Source organism: Chelonus insularis, unplaced genomic scaffold (assembly GCF_013357705.1).
Source record: "Chelonus insularis isolate UGA/USDA-ARS -01 unplaced genomic scaffold, ASM1335770v1 contig_71_pilon, whole genome shotgun sequence".
In the NCBI taxonomy this organism is placed as follows: Eukaryota; Metazoa; Arthropoda; class Insecta; order Hymenoptera; family Braconidae; genus Chelonus; species Chelonus insularis.
This window is the reverse complement of record NW_023276721.1, coordinates 1,080,606-1,101,630: the sequence shown is the minus strand read 5'-3', so window position 1 is coordinate 1,101,630 and position 21,025 is coordinate 1,080,606. Positions and strand designations below refer to the sequence as shown.

The 21,025-nt window shown below is 32.6% G+C and overlaps 1 protein-coding gene across 2 annotated transcripts in view; it reads right to left on the bottom strand.

Annotated features, from left to right (window-relative positions):
* The window catches only part of LOC118071034 (neuroligin-1-like), a 267,425-nt gene that overhangs the window by 47,427 nt on the left and 198,973 nt on the right, over window positions 1-21,025 (bottom strand). Inside the window, exon 4 of one of the 2 annotated variants that reach the window (XM_035089972.1) lies at window positions 11,863-12,015. The exons of the other annotated variant lie outside the window; for it this stretch is intronic. Coding sequence (XP_034945863.1) covers window positions 11,863-12,015 — 153 coding nt within the window. The remainder of the gene's footprint in view (window positions 1-11,862; window positions 12,016-21,025) is intronic. 2 annotated transcript variants of the gene reach the window in all.

Below are 21,025 nucleotides of genomic sequence, written 5' to 3'. Positions count from 1 at the left end.
CACATGAGAGTCTATATCGAGTCGTCTCACGCTACGACAAATGCTTTGTAGTAGACTACAAACGTGCACTGACAGCAATCTCCATTGATCGACTTAAACCTGTCTATGCTGCTACAGGTAATGACCACCTATCCTCGCCACAGCCGTCAACCAGTAAGACGTAGCTTAACACATCAATTTTTTTGACACATCAAAAAAATCAATTTCTCTTTTCAAAAATTTTTTTGTATCTTTTTAATTTATTCTCAACTCTGCAGATTATTTTTTTCCCAAGAAAAGAAGCTCTGTGGTGCCTTAGCACTCACATTTATGCTTTCTTATATTAACTTCCCATTGGAAAGTTATTAGAATTGGGTCGATTGGTGCAATTGGAATCTTCATCATATCTCCACATTTTATGGTATCTAGAGTAGTGGTAAATACTCGGCGCCAAGTGCACATTCACCTTTTTCTCTCTCTCTCTGATTCTCACTAGCGCGCTCTTTCTCCCATGAGCGCCGAGGCTACCGACTACTCTATATACAAAAAATTTTGTGTGACGTCATCAACGCATCTTTACATGGAAATATCTTTATAATTACTACATTTTATGCTTTCATATTCGATAGGTACTTATCTTCTATTATAAGCTTCCGATCAAACGTTAAACAAGAATTTTTCATTAAGTATTGACAGAGTCATAGATAAGCCACGCCCCTAACAGCGATATTTCTGCTATTCACGATTTTTTCGCTCACTTTTTCACTCTACTTCATCAAGCGTTCTATCATGTGTTCTTTCTTCCTGAATGTGCCTTTTTTTGTCACTCACTTTCACGTTGAGGTTCCTATAGTGCCTTCTTTCTTGCTTTACGTATTGTTATCACTCTCTTTTACGTTAATTTTGTGATGTTTTCTTATTTCTTGTCTAACAAAGAGACATGTATGTTCCAAAGAATGAAAAATGTATCCTGCGTGTTGCATATCGATTTGAATAAATTTTAGACATTATTGATAGAGAAACGTTCCCTACAGTTGAATGGAGAAATAGTTGGTTGTTGAATAATTATAACAAAATGATACTCTTATAATTGACTTTTTTATGTTGTACTTTCTTCTGTCTTAGAGAAATAAAAAACGAAAAATACACCTATGTAGCATAGGAATTAGCTAAAATATTTATAAGTTATGTTTTTATTAAAACGTAATTCAATTTAAAACGTAAATAAACGAGAAATTGCACTTAACGAAAGACGCCTGATAAAAATACTCGATTTTCAATGGGCTGTAAATAAATCAGATATTTCTGATAGTAGTCATAATCTTGCAGATCATAAATTTCATAATTGAGCGATTACAATCAATGGATTAGAAAACGATATTGAAATAAGTAGTTTTGCAAATGCTACTATGCAATCAATTATTAATTGTATTTTGACATCAAATCTTCTTAGAGATTCGACTAATACCACTAAGTCTCCTTCAAAACAATTATTGTTTATGTATATAAATAATTACAGTGACCTAAGTTCTTCTATCCTGCTAGAAGATATTCAAAATCATTTTAATACTGATAAAGAAACAGACCCTTTATTAACTTCCCAGTGGGAAGTTATAGTAATGGGTCCGATTTTGTGAATCCCGAATTTTGCCATATCTCCACGTTTTAAGGTCCCTAGAGTCGAATACGATCGTTTCCCAGTGGACGTCTGTGTGTCCGTATGTACGTATGTGCGTTCGGAATTATTTTTCGCCTCGATTATCTCGAGAACAAAAAATGATATCGATGTGGGACCAATTGCATTCGACGCGTAATTATGTAACTTACAATTGATTCGATTTTCAGCGAAATCGGTCTGGCCATTGTTTTCGCAGAACTAAAAAACGAGCAAAAATGGAAAATGACCTGAATTTCTCAATTTATGAATTATACCATTTTTTAGACAAAATTTCGAAATTTCAAAAAAATATGAATATTAAACGATTAGAATACATGTATAAAAATATGGTGACAATGTTTCATCAAAAAAAAATTTTGGAAAACAAAATCAGCAATGAAAGAATTTCAAACTCGTGTCTCGTTTTCTCGATTGAGAAAACAGCATTAAAGACACTATAATAGTCAATAATTATTGTCAATAATATGGAATTGTGTTCATAACAATTGAACATTGTTACTAACAAGTGATTATTGATCATAGTAATATTTGAATAATAAGTTTTAAATTGTTATAAACAATAAAAATAGGGACCCTCTCTATATATATGAGTACTTTTAACGCAGAATTTTTTCTTTTACTAAAAAAATGTTACCAAAAACTATGTGGGGGACATAGAGCTTTGAGGCGCATGCTATGTAAACATAGGTGAATCTTGCGTGGGAGAGTCCTAGAGCCAAAAAGATGCGCCAGACACTAAACAAAAGGAGAAGGGAAAAAATGCGTAGATAATTGGAGGAAATTAGGGTTAGGCCTAAGTAATTAAATTAATTAGAACTTCAGACTGGAGAACGCCAATCTAAAAGCTTCCAAAAGATGCGCGAAGAGCACCTTAAAAGGGCGGACTTGGACACAAGAGACTCTCTTCCGAATTTTTACTGGGCACGGTGCAAATCCGAACTCAGCTTGATTTTAAACTCAGAATACTTTCTTAATTAATTCTTGATACAAACAATCGAACTTTAAAATTCAAATATAAATTATTGGGCTTGAAATTGAGTCATTTGAGATTAAATAATCCTACATGGATTTTCTCTCAAATAAATTCCATTTTTCTTTATCTTATAATAAAGATTATTAAAAGAAAAATCGCGAGTGTAAGAAGAAAGAAGATCAGTCGACTAGGAGGCTTCAACGAAGATTTCCAATGAGGCAACGCCAACCTTTCATCAAAAGCAGCCATAAAACCATAAAGTCATCTCAACAAGCCGAAAGACACCGCACCAACGCCGAGAATCGAAGCGTCAACCAAACCAAGCAACTGCAGCCTTCCACTGGTATACAACCTTCTACTACCTAGCTACCTGTTAGCCAAGCTGTAAAACAATTTAGTGAGTAAAACGATTACAGAAATTAAATAAAGAATTGACTACCATAAAAACAAATCTCTATCTTTCTTTGAGAAAAATAAATGCACCAGTGTAGTTTGTAAAGCTCTCAGAACCTTTCCTATTTCTTCAATTCTCCATTTCATATGTATTTTACGTGGTCTCCGCACCCATGATGAGTAGAGGACGATTGGGTCTTGGCTCGAAAAAAATACTATTCTGTTACTGAGCTGTAACAGTTTATTTCGTGTAATTTCATTTTTATGTACGAAATGTTATTACAGATATACTTTTAATTTGGTCATTGAATTTTTCATCAGTACAATTTTTAACGAATCAATAATTTAACTTTCAACTTTGAAAATATTTTTAGATACATTATATTTACCATTAATGAATTTCTTATTTCTTAATAGGTTTATAGAGTCATTAATGGTACAAGAATACCATTCATGATTGCTGGCGATTCAGCATATTCTCTATTACCCTGGTTACTTAAGGGTTTCATAAGAAATCATCAGCTACCTCCTGAATAAGGTTCCTTCAATGTCTACCTCAATAAGAATAGAGTTTTAGTTGAAATGGCCTTTGGTCGACTAAAAGCACGCTAGCGTACTATATTAAAACGTATTGAATTGTAGCATTCATTTGCACTAAGCGTGATATCAGCATGTTGTGTACTACATAATCTCGTAGAAGCTCATCAAGATTAGTTTAATCTATGATGGATGCAATATGCTAATCGAACTTATATTTTATTACCTCAACCAAATTATAATGTTCTTTTATATTTCAATGTTAATGGTGACATGATACGAGAAGCATTGAAAACTTACATGCTCCAATTTCCGTTATTGCGTTTATTTCGTCAATTTTGACTGATTTTTAAATGAAAATTTAAGGTAAATAATTATTTTTAATTTATTTTATGCATCAATACAATAATTGACTTTTAATCTATAAAATTTTGTATTATAATGATATAGGATGAGTAAAATGCCGGGTTAACTCGATCGAAGATGTACAAAAATTATTTAACACTGATAAGCATTATTAAATAATAGGCAACAATAATCACAAGTTTTCTATATTTTAATAAGTTTATAAGTTCACTTGAGTTCAAAAAAATCAGATACTGATGGTATGATTATCAGAATGAATGCACTACGACGTGGGTTGTAAGGCCACGCCGTTCACAATGAGTCCAAGAATTATGAATACACTACAATCTATGAGTTTATTGTGCACAAGATAGATTCAGTGAGCTGCTGAAGTTAATTGTTGAGCACTAGTTATTATCTCAATGAGTACAAGTGAGTAGAATGAATGCAGAACAAAGAAAAATGAGTGCTTGCACGACAGCTATAATCTAGCGTCGTTGATCACGGTTCAGAAACTGATCGGCTATCGAGCTTCATCGAGAAAGTTCGTGAAGTCCGAAATTCGGCGTCGTTGATGGGCCCTAATTGGTCCGAGTGATGAGTGTTTTTATTGGTTACTGGCAAGGTGACCAGATTTAAATTCTTTAATTAAGTGGGGTTAGCTATTCAGTTATTAATTACTGAACAAATTTACTTCAACTTGTAATTTATTATCAACAGCAACAAGTGCAACAACCTCAGATGATTTTTATGGTAATCTTCAAAGAATATCAACCAATCTTTACGGGTATATTTAAGAGCCCGACTGAAGATATTGAACGTCCACAAAGATCACAGAGACACAAAGCAGTTCCATGCACTCCTTCGAAAGTATACTGATATTTCTGATGATCTTATCAATTCCTACCATCTGTTGATGGTTTGTTATGATTTGGTTTATGTAAATGCATTAGTTACTAACAAAAAAGACCTGTTGAACCCAAAATTTCCAGGTAATTGAAATTTTTTTTACTATTTGTGATTTTCGTTTGCATCATCAAACTATAATATTTTTAAATAAACTGTTCTGAATTTTGTCTAGGTTTCACAACATAGTTCGAAAATGTGCTAATTTTCCTTGTTTTCATCACAATTTTTATCACATTGTGAGTTATAGGAGTCATTTGGACGACTTATTATACTTTTTGGCACAGAAGAGTAATGTTTGTTAGATGTTTGGAAAGGAACACCATAAGGATGACTGGGATAAGTCGGAGGATAAGCCCATTGTGGATAAATTGGTGCTGAAGTTGCAGAAATCATCTCACCTATCCCTTTTAATAAAGTTTGAATGTTTGCAGCATTTGCAGCATTGTAACGTTCTACCAATTTTTATCCAACCAATTTCGATTAAAACAGTTAAACTTTTATATTTTTAAGAAGTATTGATTACCAGAAACTACATACTTTTCGAAGATGGTACCGATATTGAATCAATACCACATTATATTGGCAACCGGTCGAGTACCAAATAATTCGTGTAGTGCATCAAAAAACTTACATTTTTCTTATACTACGGAGGATCAGACACGGGTATTCAATGTTTTTTCTACTGCCATGCATTCTTCTATAAAAAAAAATTTATTAAGAAACCTGTTACAATTTTAAAAGAAAATTAATGATAAAATATTTCACTCAATAATTACTTTTTCAATTTTTCATTTTCTATGTTATTTGTTTTTTATCTCGAATAAAGCCGTTTTCTTGAAGTTTTTTTGATAATCTTCCGTACAGATCACTAGGACAAAGTTTCTTTGAGTCTAATAATTTTATAATCTGTAATTTTTTTGCTTCCGAAAGCAAAACGCTGATTTCCTCATCAGACCAAATGTTTCTTGTCGTTTGAGGTTTCGTGTCTTCTATTCCAATTCCATTATCAAAGTCTAGTTCCTCCATCTCATTATATATGTTATAATCAGTATCGTTATCTGAATTTGATTTTTCAAAATCTTCATATTGAACAAAAAAGGTGTTGTCTTTTTCATTAGATGAAGAATCTAAACTTAGTCCCTCGAATTTTTAAAATATTTTTCATGAAATGTATTTATTTCATTATTTAATGAAAAATCTGATCTCAATTCTTCAAAATCTTTATAGTCGTTTTCACATTGATCGATTTTGTTAATAAATAATATATATTTTAAAGAAAATGAAATATTTTATATAAAAATAATTGATATATTTTTTATATAAAAACAATTGGGAATTTTTTTTATATGAAACACTTAAAGAATGCATAATTAACTCACAACATAACCTATGCTATATAAAATTGAGAAGTCAATGTAATTACAACAGTACATACAGTACAACACAATATAGTACAACTGATAAATCCTATAACTTTTTTAAACTCAACTCTGCATTTGAATCCAACTCCGGTGGAAACGCTACTTTCAACTCAACTTCCTATGGTAGAAACATAGCCATTGTTATTAATATTTGTTGGATGATAGTCCAACCTTTTTTTTTGCATTGTTACCAGTCGCTTTAAATATCTCGAGGAAAGTATACGCTTTATAGGTCAGGCAATCGATTAAGGTTTTCTAATTTCTCAAAGCCTTTATCAAAAAGAGGTCTATTCTTGTCAACAAAATGAACTAGATTATCTTTTCTTTACTGAAATAATTCGTCCGATAAAATAATATTTGACTCTTGTTGTGACTTGGTCGGGAGTATTTCATCCATATCCTGACATTTGTCTCCCTACCTACTAACTAGGCAACTCAAGGTCTCTCCTGCCAACTCATCTACGCCCTATAGACTGCCCTAATTAATTTCTAGGCGTAGATATTCCTTCTCACAGGATGTAGAAGCTTCGAGAACGCAGAGTTTCCGGTAAAAACGACTTCTGGGCATTATCGGATGATGCCAACCCACAGACAACTCGTTGTAACAGTCAACTCGGTGGGTGTGTACTAGCAGAGAACTCACGCAGTATAACTCTCTAGTGAAAATCTAAAGAACTCTTCAGAATATTTATCAGAAATGGAATAACTCATCAGTCAATCATCTGTAGTGATGATTATGAACTCATCAAGCAGTCTATCTCTCAGAAGACATCATCAGCAAGCTTATGTTGGTCCGCATCAGCACATTCTTACAAGAGTCGCAAACGATGTCGGCTTCGACGCCTCACGGCCTTATAGACAGACACACACACACGATCCACGCACGAACAACTCACTTGTGTCTGTGTGGCTGACGCCAACACAATGAAACTAAGACTACTCAAAAAATCCAGACTACTCCTGGTGCAGAGACCAGCACAGGAAAACTTACAATTTTCTGTGAAGTTCAACTCAGCTGTTAACTCATCAGTGAACTTGTTATGTGCAATATCAGTTAATTTATCATCAGAACTCTCAGTGACCTCAAGACTGTACGCAGACAATTCAAAGACTGTTTTTTAGTGAACTCATTCTATACAGTTATCAGACAGATTCTCTGATCATTCATTTACTTATTACTAGTACTTTAGTGGTTAATAAATAGTAATTTGTTATAGTTAACTAGGGTCAGCTAATTTATTTACAGCCGTTTAACAGTCCCGAATGATTTAGCATCCAAATATCCTGATGAATACAGTCCACATAATTCTGATTACCGTACACCTGTAATCTCTGTCCATCTTTTTTCACCACCTTCTCAAAGTCGGAACATGAAGCCAAAAATTCATTTCAATAGAATTTTAAGCATCATATGAGTTTATGCCAAAATCCGTCAAAGCAACACCACCAATAAGTCTCTTTATCGAAAATCGTTCGGAAATACAAATCCCTGCTCACTTGCCAATAAGTAGAGTTTACATATCTGAAGATTCGAAAAGAATGAAAAATCGAATAATATCGACAATGGAATAAGCACCAGTATTGAAGACAGTTGCAAGAAAGTTAAGAAAAGAATCAATATCCAATTAACTATTGGTTTGTCATATGCTGAATAAAGAATCGTTGGAATAAACAGTTAAAAATACCAGGAAGATGACCCGAGGAAAATTTGTCAAATTTGGAAACATCAGGTCAGGATTTATTGGCGTGTTCGAGTTCCTCAAAATATGTATGCTAGTAATAGATACCATAAAACAGGTTTATACATTTTATACTGTAATAGTGTAAGATATTTTGATTTGTTTCTTAAATACATATGGTTGTTGTACACATATTTCCAATATTATACGAACAGTATGTGAAGAAAGCTACTCTCTATTTTTATCAAGCTTAGATTAGACAATGCTTAAATAACATTGACAAAAGTAAACTGAATCTAGTAGAATAAACATCTATTTGTAACTTACAAGGAAACCTCGATAGGTGGTCACCGTCAACTTCGCTGAGGCTTCTATATAATAATCTACGTCGAAAATGATGAACCACGTATTTTTGTCTGCGGAGAAACGTTTTTAAGGGGTGAAAATCACCTCCAAAGTTGACACCCCATAAAGGTGATTTTTAATTTTCACATATTTCTGATCAATATTTTCCAAAATGACCTTATACGTTAAAAACAACGTTAAAAATGATGAAAAATACCTTTATTTACATACTTATAAAACTTGCGGATATACATTTTTTTAAATTAAAAATAACAAAAAATCTGTAACTGAAAAACTAAAAATTATTTTTTTATGAAACCAATTTTTATCGAAAGAGTATCAAAATTTACGGGATACGTGTCTTTGCAATTCTTTAAATGACATCAAAATCGACGCCAAAAAAAATCGTGCTTTTTTTACCAGATTTGTATCAAAATGAAGAAAATAAATTATTTATTAATTGTACGTATTACATATATGATAATTATTGTAAAAATTTTCAAGACACAGTGATTATATACACTATGCACAACGGATAATTGCAATATTTTTACATCCTGGAATTTCACAATGAGACTTACAGTTATCTCCAATCATCATGTTATGTAATTTTGCTCTTTAAAGTTGTCAATATGTAAACCGTATGCTTAACCTTAGAAACTTTAAGTTTCTCTTTTTAGTCTTACCCTTTCGACTAATAGACAGGGATAAGACGATCTTCGATAGAAAGAGTAAAAATGTGTGATTTATATAAAAACAATAACAAAATTTTATTGGATAAAAATTATTGAAAAGTTATAAAAACAATTTAAACGTTACCAATAGATAATTTCTTTTACTCGGTCGAGATGAATCACAATTTATTGGTCCTTAGTCGTGCTCCAGTCAGCGCAATTATTTACTTTTACTCGCGAATTAATTTAAATATAAATTTAAAACTAATTTGACGATTGAATAAACTTCATACAAAAATTTACAAAACTTTGAAATATTATCAATAAAATGTTCAAGACAAAACAAGACTTACAATTTCAAGAGATGTTCCACGACGATCTGATCTCGATCTTACTTTTTTGACAACTGACTGATGCATCATACCTTACGTATTTATTTAGTCGAATGTGACATAATCAAAAGTCTCTAGCTTCAGACGGCCACAAGACCCTTCTCATGGTCTTTGTTTTTTAAAAAATGGTTTCCTCAATTATTCTCCGCAATCCTTACTATTTTAATGAAATCTTAGGAAAACTCAAAAAATAACTTGAGTATTAATCGTTAACCTCAATCCTTAAGGTTTATTGCTATTCATTTTTAGCCTTTCTTGAAATATATTTTAAATAATTATGTAAAATAATTAATATACTTTCAGACATTACAATAACAACAAATCTATAACTGAAAAACTATTAATTATTTTTGTAAGAGAGCATTTTCAATCGAAAGCGCATGAAAAATTACGAGATACGTGTTTTTACAAATTTTAAAATAACAATAACGATAGTAAACCAAATTGCAATTTAAAAATTTTCAATTGTTGTTGATTAATTATTTATCGTCACAATAATCACCGAATAAATTACATCGAAATCAGAAACTAAGTAGTTTATGATCAATCAAAATATAATTTTTTGTTATCGTCATGTGGGCAAACCTAGATATAATTCTTATCACAGTCACTGATAAACTATTTTTAAGGAAAATTATTTTTGTAATTGTAATATACGGATTATTCAATGCTAGCATTTTAAACAAATGTGACATATTTTAATCATATAAAAAATTGTAACATTATTTTTTGCATTTATCTTTAATACTGTAGTGAATGGATATTTTTGCATCTTGTATTCATTTTAATTTTAGTCAATTGTCATATTTTTATATGTGTATAAAATCGTGTGCTCAAAACAAAAATATTATTATCATTTATTCTAAAAATTGTGTAACACTCAATAGTTGAAAATAAAAGTTTACCCTCTTAATGTTATTCGGTTACTTTGAACAACATTTCAAACTATGAGAATTATGAAGACACCTGTAAATGATGCTGTAATACAATTGAAAAGTTATTTTGAACCAATATGATGAAATGCAATGAATAAATATAATGATGGAGAAGAATTCAGTACATTTTGAAGAACCATATAAGGATTAGAAACCAGAAATTATAGAAGACAAAGAATATCGATCTGCAATCCATAAACCAAAAATGTCTGATGGAGCATGTACTACTGATGAAGAGAGCTCAAGTCATGATTATTGCGAGCAGTTGAGTATTGGCGAAGTGGTAAGAAAAAGAATTGATCATTAAAACGCTGAAAACATCAATTGAACCAAGGTGGGACATACAAAACAAAAATAGCTCAAATTCGCAAATATACGTTGAAAAATTTTAAAACTGCTATCGATGCTTAGAAAAAAGTCCATGATTCTGATTTCAAAAAACGGGTATAATTAGCTGAAAAAAAATTTACGATTTGATAATCTTCATTTTCAAGCATCTCCAACGTGGATACTATTATTCAAAAGAGCTCATCCTATTGTTTCTGTGAGTTCACTCGGTTTTTCTGACAACTCACAATTATACTATACAACCAATGATATCAGCTGATGGAAAACTCCTTACTCCCCTTTTTCTCGTGTTAAAAGAACCAACTGGGAAACTTGGTCCACAGGTAAAAGCATCACTTTTGAGACCAGATGATGTACACGTAGCAATATCGAAATCGGAAAAACTTACTTCAGGTAAAAAATTAAATTTAAATATTATATTATGTGATATGTTCTGAAAGTGACTTACTAATTTTTTTTCGAACACTTCAAAATCTGGTTGAAGGGTATATTCTATCCGAATGTTAGAAACAATAGTTCACTTTTGATTGATTCGTAGACCGTACATTGTTCTGAAGCTGTCACGTCTGCCAAACTACCGGATAAAGAAATAGAGATGGGATGAAGATTATTCCTAAAGAGGCTACTAGACAAATTCAACCATTAGATGTTTTTGGGTTTAGAATATAGAAAAACTTCGTAGGACATTTTTCAGACAGTGTTCTATTACGAGGAGATTTCAAATGTACACATGAGAATAATATTATTTAATAATAATCACTGACTCATAATCAGTTCTAGTCTCGGCGATACATCAATTTTTTCTATTATCTATGGTTTGAAAGTAGTTATACATTTATTCAACCAGATAAATTTAAAAATCCAACCGATTTTGTATTTGGAGATAACTGTAAGTCTCATTGTGAAATTCCAGGATGTAAAAATATTGCAATTATCCGTTGTGCATAGTGTATATAATCACTGTGTCTTGAAAATTTTTACAATAATTATCATATATGTAATACGTACAATTAATAAATAATTTATTTTCTTCATTTTGATACAAATCTGGTAAAAAAAGCACGATTTTTTTTGGCGTCGATTTTGATGTCATTTAAAGAATTGCAAAGACACGTATCGAAGCATTGCGCAATTTATAACCTTTTAATTGAAGAAAAAAACTCAGAGACCATTGTATTGGAAAAAAAGCTCAAAATTATTTTCCTTTAAAATCAAAAAATAACAATTCGTAGAATGTATACATGTATTTGTTACCTAAAACTCCTAAACGATAATTTATTGTGACCACAATGACATGGCCTGCACTTGCAAGAACCGACCCATCATAAACATTCCCTGTTCCCCACTCGAAACTTTCACCATGGATGTAGACGATTACTGCATATGGAGCTTCTAGTCCTCTTGATCCTATTGAAAAAACCAAACAGAATATTAATGAATGTAAATAAATTTGAAATAATTAGAATGGCTAGATACGTATTAGTATTATCATTGTCTGGCGATTCTTCAAAGGTGTCTGGCCAGGGTACCCAGGCCTCCGATCCACCTAGGGCCTGACCAGACGGAAAAATCCTGCAGACACCCGACTCCCTCAGTCATTGTTTACAGTCGTCTCGGGATTCGGAGAGAACCAAGGATGACTGCTTTCTGCATACGAACTGCGAGAATCTCAGCCTGACTACAGCAGACTGGTATTGTTCAAAGCTCTGTCAGAAAGCAGTCTCTCATCCCTCCGAGAGCGCCAATTACCAGGACTATCACATGCGCTGTATATTCGGGATAGACATTTCTTATGACCTCCATGATCTCTCTGTAACGTTCCTGTTTACTCTCTTCTTTTGCACGTATATTTGTCTGGCCGGGGCTGAGAACTCAATGGAATATACGTGCATGGTGGTATCGTCAAGCAGAGTAGTATCTGGCTTATGTTCAATGCGTTGAGGCGTAGAGAGCAGGAAATTCCGAACAATTTATGCTCTCCCGTTCTCAACGACTGATTCAATTTTACCGGGAACATAGGGCAGCACTGGCGTCATGTCCATTTAAAGAACAAGCCAGCCGACTCAAGATGTTAAACAGTCAACTGGTGTGACAAGTCGTATGTTTCGAGATGACGGTAAAACACACCCGTAAAAACTTTGCCACATGTTCGTCAAGCAGTTTTAACCACTCGGTTGTTTTTATATCGACCTTTCGCTGCCCTCCGGTCAATTGCAAAAGCCTGAGACCGTCTGGGCTGCTAGGGTCGAAAACTGAGCCGAGGATCTGCACTGCCTGATATACTACTCTATATAGGAACGCAACCCTTCCCAATAGTTCAAAGCTGTTCACAAACTTGAGAAGAGGATCATAGCTCCCATAGACGTCATAAGCCAGGTCTATCACTAACCTGTCATGTAGACACTCCAAACTTAGTAGTCCACACCCTCCCAGATCACCGGGAAAGTATAGACTTTGTCAGGGCCTGATAGTTCAGAGCCCCATATTCTCTTAACTCCCCACTCGTACTCAATGCGAAGAGTATCATTGATGACAAACACGTCCTGCAAAGGCGATTGTGCCTATTCAAGATATCCGTGTGACTCTCCAGCATCCAGATGTTTTATGATGCTTTTGTCTGTAAGCTCGACATTATCACTCCAGTTCAGCGATCTTTTTTTTACTAAGTGGGCTACTGCGCACTTGTCTAAGCCAAATTCCATGCCGATTGCACTGGTATACTCGGACACAACCTCTCGGGCTGCTCGGAGTCTCTCAGGACTTGCCGCGTACACTTTCAAGTCATCCAACATAGAAGAGGATTCAGGGTATCTCTTTCCACAAGATGTTACGGTGAAACATGTCCTCCAGAGCGGCATCAGATGTTCGATGCATCTCACTGTGTTGTATTGAATCCATTTCTGGGATCTACCCGGGCCATTTACAAGTTACGCTTGTAGTAGTATGCGTCCATTGTAACGCACCGATTGAAACTTTTACTTAGAGGAAAAATTAATGGCGAAAAATGTACCATGACAGTTGATACCGCTGCTGATATTACGATTGTTAATTCTTCTTTGTTTAAAGGTATGGTAACTGTTTCGAATAATTCTTCTATTTCTTATTCTATTTTTACAGTTTCAGGTGATAAATTTGATTTTGATTTTATCGAGACTGTAAAAATGAAGATTTTCAATATTTAGGTTAATTTAGAGGTTGTTTTCGCTGAAATTAAAGGAGAATGTATTTTAGGATCAGATTTCTCAATCAAGTCTTTCGAAGATCTTCTTGATGAAAAATTCTCGGAAAGTAATAAAGTTGTTTTAATGAATAGAATTAGTTCTTCTTTGAATAAACTTCCAGAGTTGGTTTTAGATTTGTTTGAAAAATCTTCAAAATTTTTGGATGATAATGATAAATTCTGTTTTTAGGACTATTAATGGGGAATATAGATATCTGTGCGGAAAATTCTTTCGATTCAGGAAAGTGCAAAATTTTACAACATAAAATAAATGTTGGAAATGCATTTCTTATTAAACATGCTCCTCGTCGTATTCCTTCACATTATAGGGATAAAGTTGATTCAGTTATGGAGGAAATGGAACAACAGAATGCAATAGAACCTTGTAATGGTCCTTGGGCTTCTCCTGTTGTTCTTGTTCCAAAAAAAGCTGATGTAATAAAATTTTGTGTTGACTATCGTGAGTTAAACGATGTCACAGTTTAGGAATCAACATCAATTCCACATCAAGAAGACATATAGAACATGGTTCTTGGTGCTCAATAGTTTTCTACCGTTGATTTAAAAAGTGGATATTGGCAAGTTGAAGTTGCTCCAGACAATAGACCTAAAACTGCTTTTTGTATTTGGAGTGAGGTTTGGTAATTTAAGATTCTTCCTTTTGGTTTGTGTAATGCTCTTGCCATCTTCGTTGAACTTCTGAACATAGTTTTAGAAGATCTTCTTGGTGAAATTTATTTAGTTCATTTGGATGATATTATCATCTTTAGTAAAAGTCTAAATGAACATTTTATTCATCCTAAAAATGTTTTTGAAATACTTTTACAATCTTCTCTCAAGATAAATCCTAAGAAATGTATATTTTTCCAAAAAGAAGTTATTTTCCTTGGACATGTAGTTTCTGGTGAAGGACTGAAAAGTTCTCCAGGTAAAATTTCTGTCATTATTAATTGGCCTGTTCCTAAAAATAAATCTGAACTTAGAAGTTTTCTAGGTCTTTGTTTTTATTACAGGAAATTCGTCAAAGATTTTTCTACTATTGCAAAACCTTTATATCTTATTAGTCAGGAAAAAAAAGATTTCATTTGGGATGATTTAGCTTTTCAAACATTTCAAAAATTGAAACAAATTTTGACTTCTACTCCAATTTTGGGTTATCCTGATCCAAATTATCCTTTTATTCTTGATACTGATGCTTCGAATGTTAGCATTGGTGCTGTGTTATCTCAAACGATTCCATTTAATAATAATGATTCTGATTGGATTAAATTTCAAAATGATGATAACATTTTGAGTTTCATTATTAAATTCGAAAAGAAAAATAAAGTTCCCGAGTTTAACGATGTTTCACATTTCGATTCTACATTTGAAATTTATTTACTTCATTGGAATCCTTTAGAAATGAAAAATGGTGTTTTGGTTAAACGTTGGGAAGTTCCAAATTTTTCTCATATTATTTTTCAGGTTGTCATTCCTCGAGCTAAAGTGAATGAAATAATTCATGAGGCTCATAATTCTCCTTCTGGTGGTCATTTTGGTATTTATAAAACGATTTCCAAAATTCGTCAACGATTTTTCTGGGCAACTCTTAAGCAAGATGTTGAGATTTGGTATAAAAAATGAAAAGTCTGTTTCGCTAAAAAGGGTCCCCATAAAAAGTCTTGTGGTCAACTTCAAATTTATAATGTTGGTTCTCCTTTTGAAAGGGTTGCCATTGATATTCTTGGTCCTTTTACTAAAACCTCCTTCGGGAATAAATTTTTACTTGTTGTTACAGATTATTTTACTAGATGAGCTGAGGCGATTCCTCTGCCTAATCATCAAGCTTCTACTGTTGCTGAGGCTTTAGTAACTCAAATGTTTTGTGGATATGGTGTTCCTATTAAAATTCATTCTGATCAGGGTTGAGAATTCAAATCTGAAATCTTCAAGGAGGTGATAAGTCTTTTTGGTATTAAGAAGACAAGAACCACACCTCTTCATCCTCAATCAAATGGTTTAGTCGAAAGGTTGCATAGGACTATTCTTCAATATTTGTCCGAATTTATTAGTAAGAATCAAAAAGATTGGGATAAGTGGATTTCTTTATTTTTATTGGCTTATTGTTCTTCAAGACATGAAACTACTGAGTATTCTCCAGCTTTGTTGATGTTAGGTCGTGAATTAAGGTTGCCTATTGATCTTCTTAGAGGAATTAATCCTTCAGATAATTCTTTTGAGGATAATTCTGCAACTGATTTTGTTTTTAATCTTCGTGAACAATTAAAGATTGTTCATGATAATGTACGTAATAAGTTGCAAATTAAATCTGAAAAACTTAAGTATATGTATGATTTAAAATCTAATATTCTTTCTTTTGATGTCGGTCAAAAGGTTTGGTTATTTTTTCCTAAAAGAGTTAAAGGAAAGTGTCCAAAACTTCAATGTGAGTGGGAAGGTCCATATATTATCAAATACATACTTAATTATGTTGTATATCGAATTCATAAAATTCCGAATGGTCGTTTGAAATTGTTCATGTAAATAGACTCGCTCCCTATGAAGATGATTAGTTATTTTGATTCTTTCTGGATTCCTAATTTCTGTTAAATTCAGGGTTTTTGTAACTTCCAGTCTGAGAATGTTGGCTCTCATTGATCATTTGATTGTTGATTTAAATTCACAATGTCTGTTCTGGAGCGTTCTCGTGGAGTTACTATAGGATATACACGGTTGGAATCATTGTACCGGAATTCTTTTCTTCATTTATTGACCAAAGTAAAGCAAAGTGAGGTACTAGATGTCCATGGTATCCTCTTATTTTTGTTCGGATCGTATGCGTAACTGTGAGCCCAATTTTGAATAATTTAATTTGCACAGTGAGCAGAAGCTATTGAACTTATTTTCTTTTCAAATTCCTTGCGCAAGATGGAATTAAATTGATTGTTTTAATGATATTATATCATTTATTTAAGAGTCGGATTTTATTTAAAAAGGATGCGGAGTCGGAATTTATTTAGAGATGACTACTTGAAATGTGACCATTCAACCTAATGATTAATTGAACATTAAATCTATGATTAAATAATGAAATTTTCAAAGCACTTTGATTCTGTGAGGAACTTTTATTTTGTTTAGTTCCATGACCTTTCAGTTCTCGGCATTTCCTACTCTTTGGGTTCTTATGGTTCTTCCCAGTGGTTCCTCTTGATGAGAAAAAAAAAGGGTGGAAAGGAAATTAAAGATGGAAATTTAAATTTTTAATTTTTAATTTGACTAACGGACGATTAGTTTTTAAGAAATCTTTTATTGTATAGAATCTCGTTTTTAGTTTAATTTAGATCATTTTGGTCTGTTTGGAGGTTTTTACCCGCCGCAGGATTTTTCCCTTCTAATTATTTGTTTTATTTATTTTAAAGCAGACAGACTTGGGAAGCGGCAATATTGGAATCTAGCTACTATCATATGTAACAATTTTTAAAAACCATAGCCGGATATTTTTTATCACTAGAGAACATTACAAAAATTGGGCTAAGTCTCATCAAATTTTTTTTTAAATTGACTACTTATTTAAATTGAGTTAGAACTGATTGTAGAAAAGGAAACATTGTTGATCTACAAAATTAATTTTAAATCATTTATAGAAAACTCAAACAAGTCTTTTCTTTATAGTCGTTATAAAAATTAATAGAAGAAAAAGATTTCATTTTATCGATGGCATGGCATTCTATTTGATTTTAAACTTTTTCGCTGTTTCAAAATTTTTTAAACAATTATTCGAAAATAATAATTTTGTTACTTGCAGAGCAATTTCAGACGTGTACATGGCGCGATGTTTAACTGACCTTTAATGATGACAGTTTTGGTAGAATTTCAATTATTACTTTAATTCTACCTATTTCTAGTTTACATTCATTATTTCATTTACATAAGTGTCATTATTAGACATATATATCATTCCAGACAACTGAATAAATAGCCGCTAGTTGTTAATGTATTGTAAAAAAATTAATGAACGATTAACTGTTAGCTAAAACGTTTCTATGCATATCAATTAATTATTTGTAGCTATTTATAACAAATGTAATCGTTGAAAGCAAAAAATGTTCTTTCATATCCATGTAATAAAATAAGTTACCCGTTTCCAGTAAAAGAAAAAATTTTCCGTTGATAGAACACTTCTTGATAGCATATATCTCTTTTTTACTTTATTCAACTAATTTTATTGTTATAAACAAAAAGAGTTCGTTTCTATTTATGCTACGTGTTATGTAACTATCCCTTCGTAAAAGAAAAAAATCTCGTTAGAAATATTCAAATACATTACTTAAATTCCTTTTTTTAATTTTTGACAACGTATTTAACTGTTATAAACAAAAAAAAGTTTGTTTATAATTATGTTCCGTTGTTAGTAATTCTTGTTCAGTAGGAGAAAAAATTTTTTGTCGAAAGAAGTCTGATTGATGACATAGATCTCTACTATTTGTTTCTAACGAATTACATCATTATAAGAAAAAAACTTTCTTTCCTATTCATGTAATATGGTTAGTATGTTTTTTTCTTGTAATTACCTAATGGCAAAATGGATCACAGGACGTAACAAAACTCAATATGAAGGAAAATCATTTCTGCGGTCAGTAATTGCTCATTAGAACTAAATATTAATGTCGGCGAGTGTACCATTTACAATGGAATCTTTAATGCCGACAATTTTACATTTTAACCTTTCACATTAAACTGTAGTAAATTTCCATACCACGTGCCTGACATGAAAATAAATTTTACAGCTTCTTCACATGCATTTTGTGAAAGAAATTACTTACGAACTTGAGTCTATTTAGCATACATAACTATTGACGATTCAATGAATTTCAATAGTTTTATAAATATCAAATGCTAGATAAAATGTAAACGTGTATTACAGATTCCAGTCTGTGAGTGTCAACTGGAGAAAACGCATAATGTCTAACTTTCACCCATGGAATACAAATGGCTGAATATTTTTTGAAAAACTTTCAACTAATAATCTGTGAAGTAGAATAACTTTTTAACGAACTAATGATAAATTCTTATCCATGCCGCGAATGAAAGCTCGAAGAGGGGCGTGACATGCGCGAGTAACGAGCAGTTACTCTTGATTCGAGGAAATCAATGCAATTTTTTTAAATTAAAATGAAGTGAATTAGAAATGATTGTGTATATATAATTGTTGTAAACAATAATTCACATACGTGTAATAGATCTTCGAAGCATTTTTTATATTACCTCTTAAATTTCTTATTATTACATAATGCATATAAATAACCTCACTATTGATATTATATTACTTTGATCTCGTCTGCGAAAGTTCGATTCACTCGATTAATCAACGGCCGAAAATCGATCTGAAAGAATCGATTCATCGACATGAAATTGAAAAGGGCTTAGGGATTCATGTAACTAGCTTGAGACATAAATTATCACTACGACTTTGACCTGAATTGCCCAGATCTGGTCCAACATATCGTGTTTCTACCTTGTAGCCCTAAGTACAGGGCATAGAATTTAGCCTTCCGTCATACCAACGTTATTCACTATAGTTGGCGGTAGCAGCTACGATGAAAGGCCCTAAACTAAGAATTGCTATAATAAACAATCAAAACTGGAGCCTAACAAACTTGGCTCTTCCAGTTGTACTCACTAGACGACCATATCAGTTTTGACTGCTGTGTGATAATGATATAGGATGAGTAAAAATGCTGCGTTAACTCAATCATGCATGGACGAAAATTACTTAACACAGATAAACTTTATTAAATAATAGGCAACGGTTATCACAGTTTAAAGTAAATGAGTTTGTAAGGCCGCGTCGTTAAGGATGAGTCCAGGATGTATGATTTTAGTAAGTGGTATGAGTTTCTTGAACACTAGATGAGTTCAGTGAGCACTAATGTTGATCTCGATGATTACTTAAGTAGAATGAATTCAGAACAAAGAAAAATGAGTGCGTGTACGACAGCTACGATCTAGCGTCGGTGAGCGCGGTTCAGCAACAACTCCTCGACTCTCGAGTGTCATCGAGAAAATTCGTGAAGCCCGGAAGTCGGCGTCGTTGAGGGCCCTGATTGGTCCGAGTGATGAGTGTTCTGATTGGTTACCGGCCAGGTGACCAGATTTAAATTATTGAATTGAGTGAGGTTAGTGATTTAGTAATTAATTACTGAACAACTGCTCTCTAATGAAAGAAAGAAGTCAGAAAAAAATCGTGGAAATAAAATTTCATCATTCACAATAAAATGTATTTAGCTTTATTGTAATAGTGTAATTCAAAATAAACATGAATGATAACATTTAAATATAGTTGTTATCGATAAAAAAGAATTGTTGACCTCAGTCAATACAGCTGATAAGTGTTAAAAATTATTATTAAGGATTCGACATTATTATTATCTATAACAATTAGACATTGCTAATACAGACAGAATATTTATTATTTAAATTGATCATGGTTATGTATGACTTATAATTATTTTTTTTTGTAATTACAAGAATTAGTTTATCGAAAATTTACAAGACTTTTTCTAAATTAATGTTTTCCCTTTTTCTTAATTTTAATTAATGTTTTAAATTTTCCGTTTTCAGTTTATGTGACACTTAATGTGCATTGTTTTTTCCTCATTTGTTTTACGTCGACCTTTAGGATCGTAGCAGTGTATTTTTGTCATGCATCAATTATAGTATAAAGATGAAATTTTTCAAATGCCGATTCATCGAAGGATGATAAAAAAAATCTTCCTGTAAATTTTAATTATTGATAATGTTTTGACCTGGACGGAGGTATTCTACCGACAGCCTAACATTTTTCTCCCCACCGAATAATCAGATGAATCAAGGTCTGTCCTGCCAACTCATTTTCGCCAATTAGAAAACTCTAATTAATTCTTAGGCGTATATATCGTTTCACAAAGCACCTAGAAGTTTCAAGAACGCAGAGTATTCAGGAAACACGGTCTGTATTAGTTAGTATTCGTCGGTTACTGGTAGTATTCGTACGGACTTCGTACTCGGACGACTCTTGGAAATCATCGCCCGATGCCAACCGATAGACAACTCGTTGTAACAGTCAACTCGGTACGTGTGTACAAACAGAGAACTCCTGCAGTCAAACCCGCTGGTGAAAAACCAGAAAACTCTGCAGAATATTCCTCAGAAATGAAATAACTCACCAGTTAATCATCT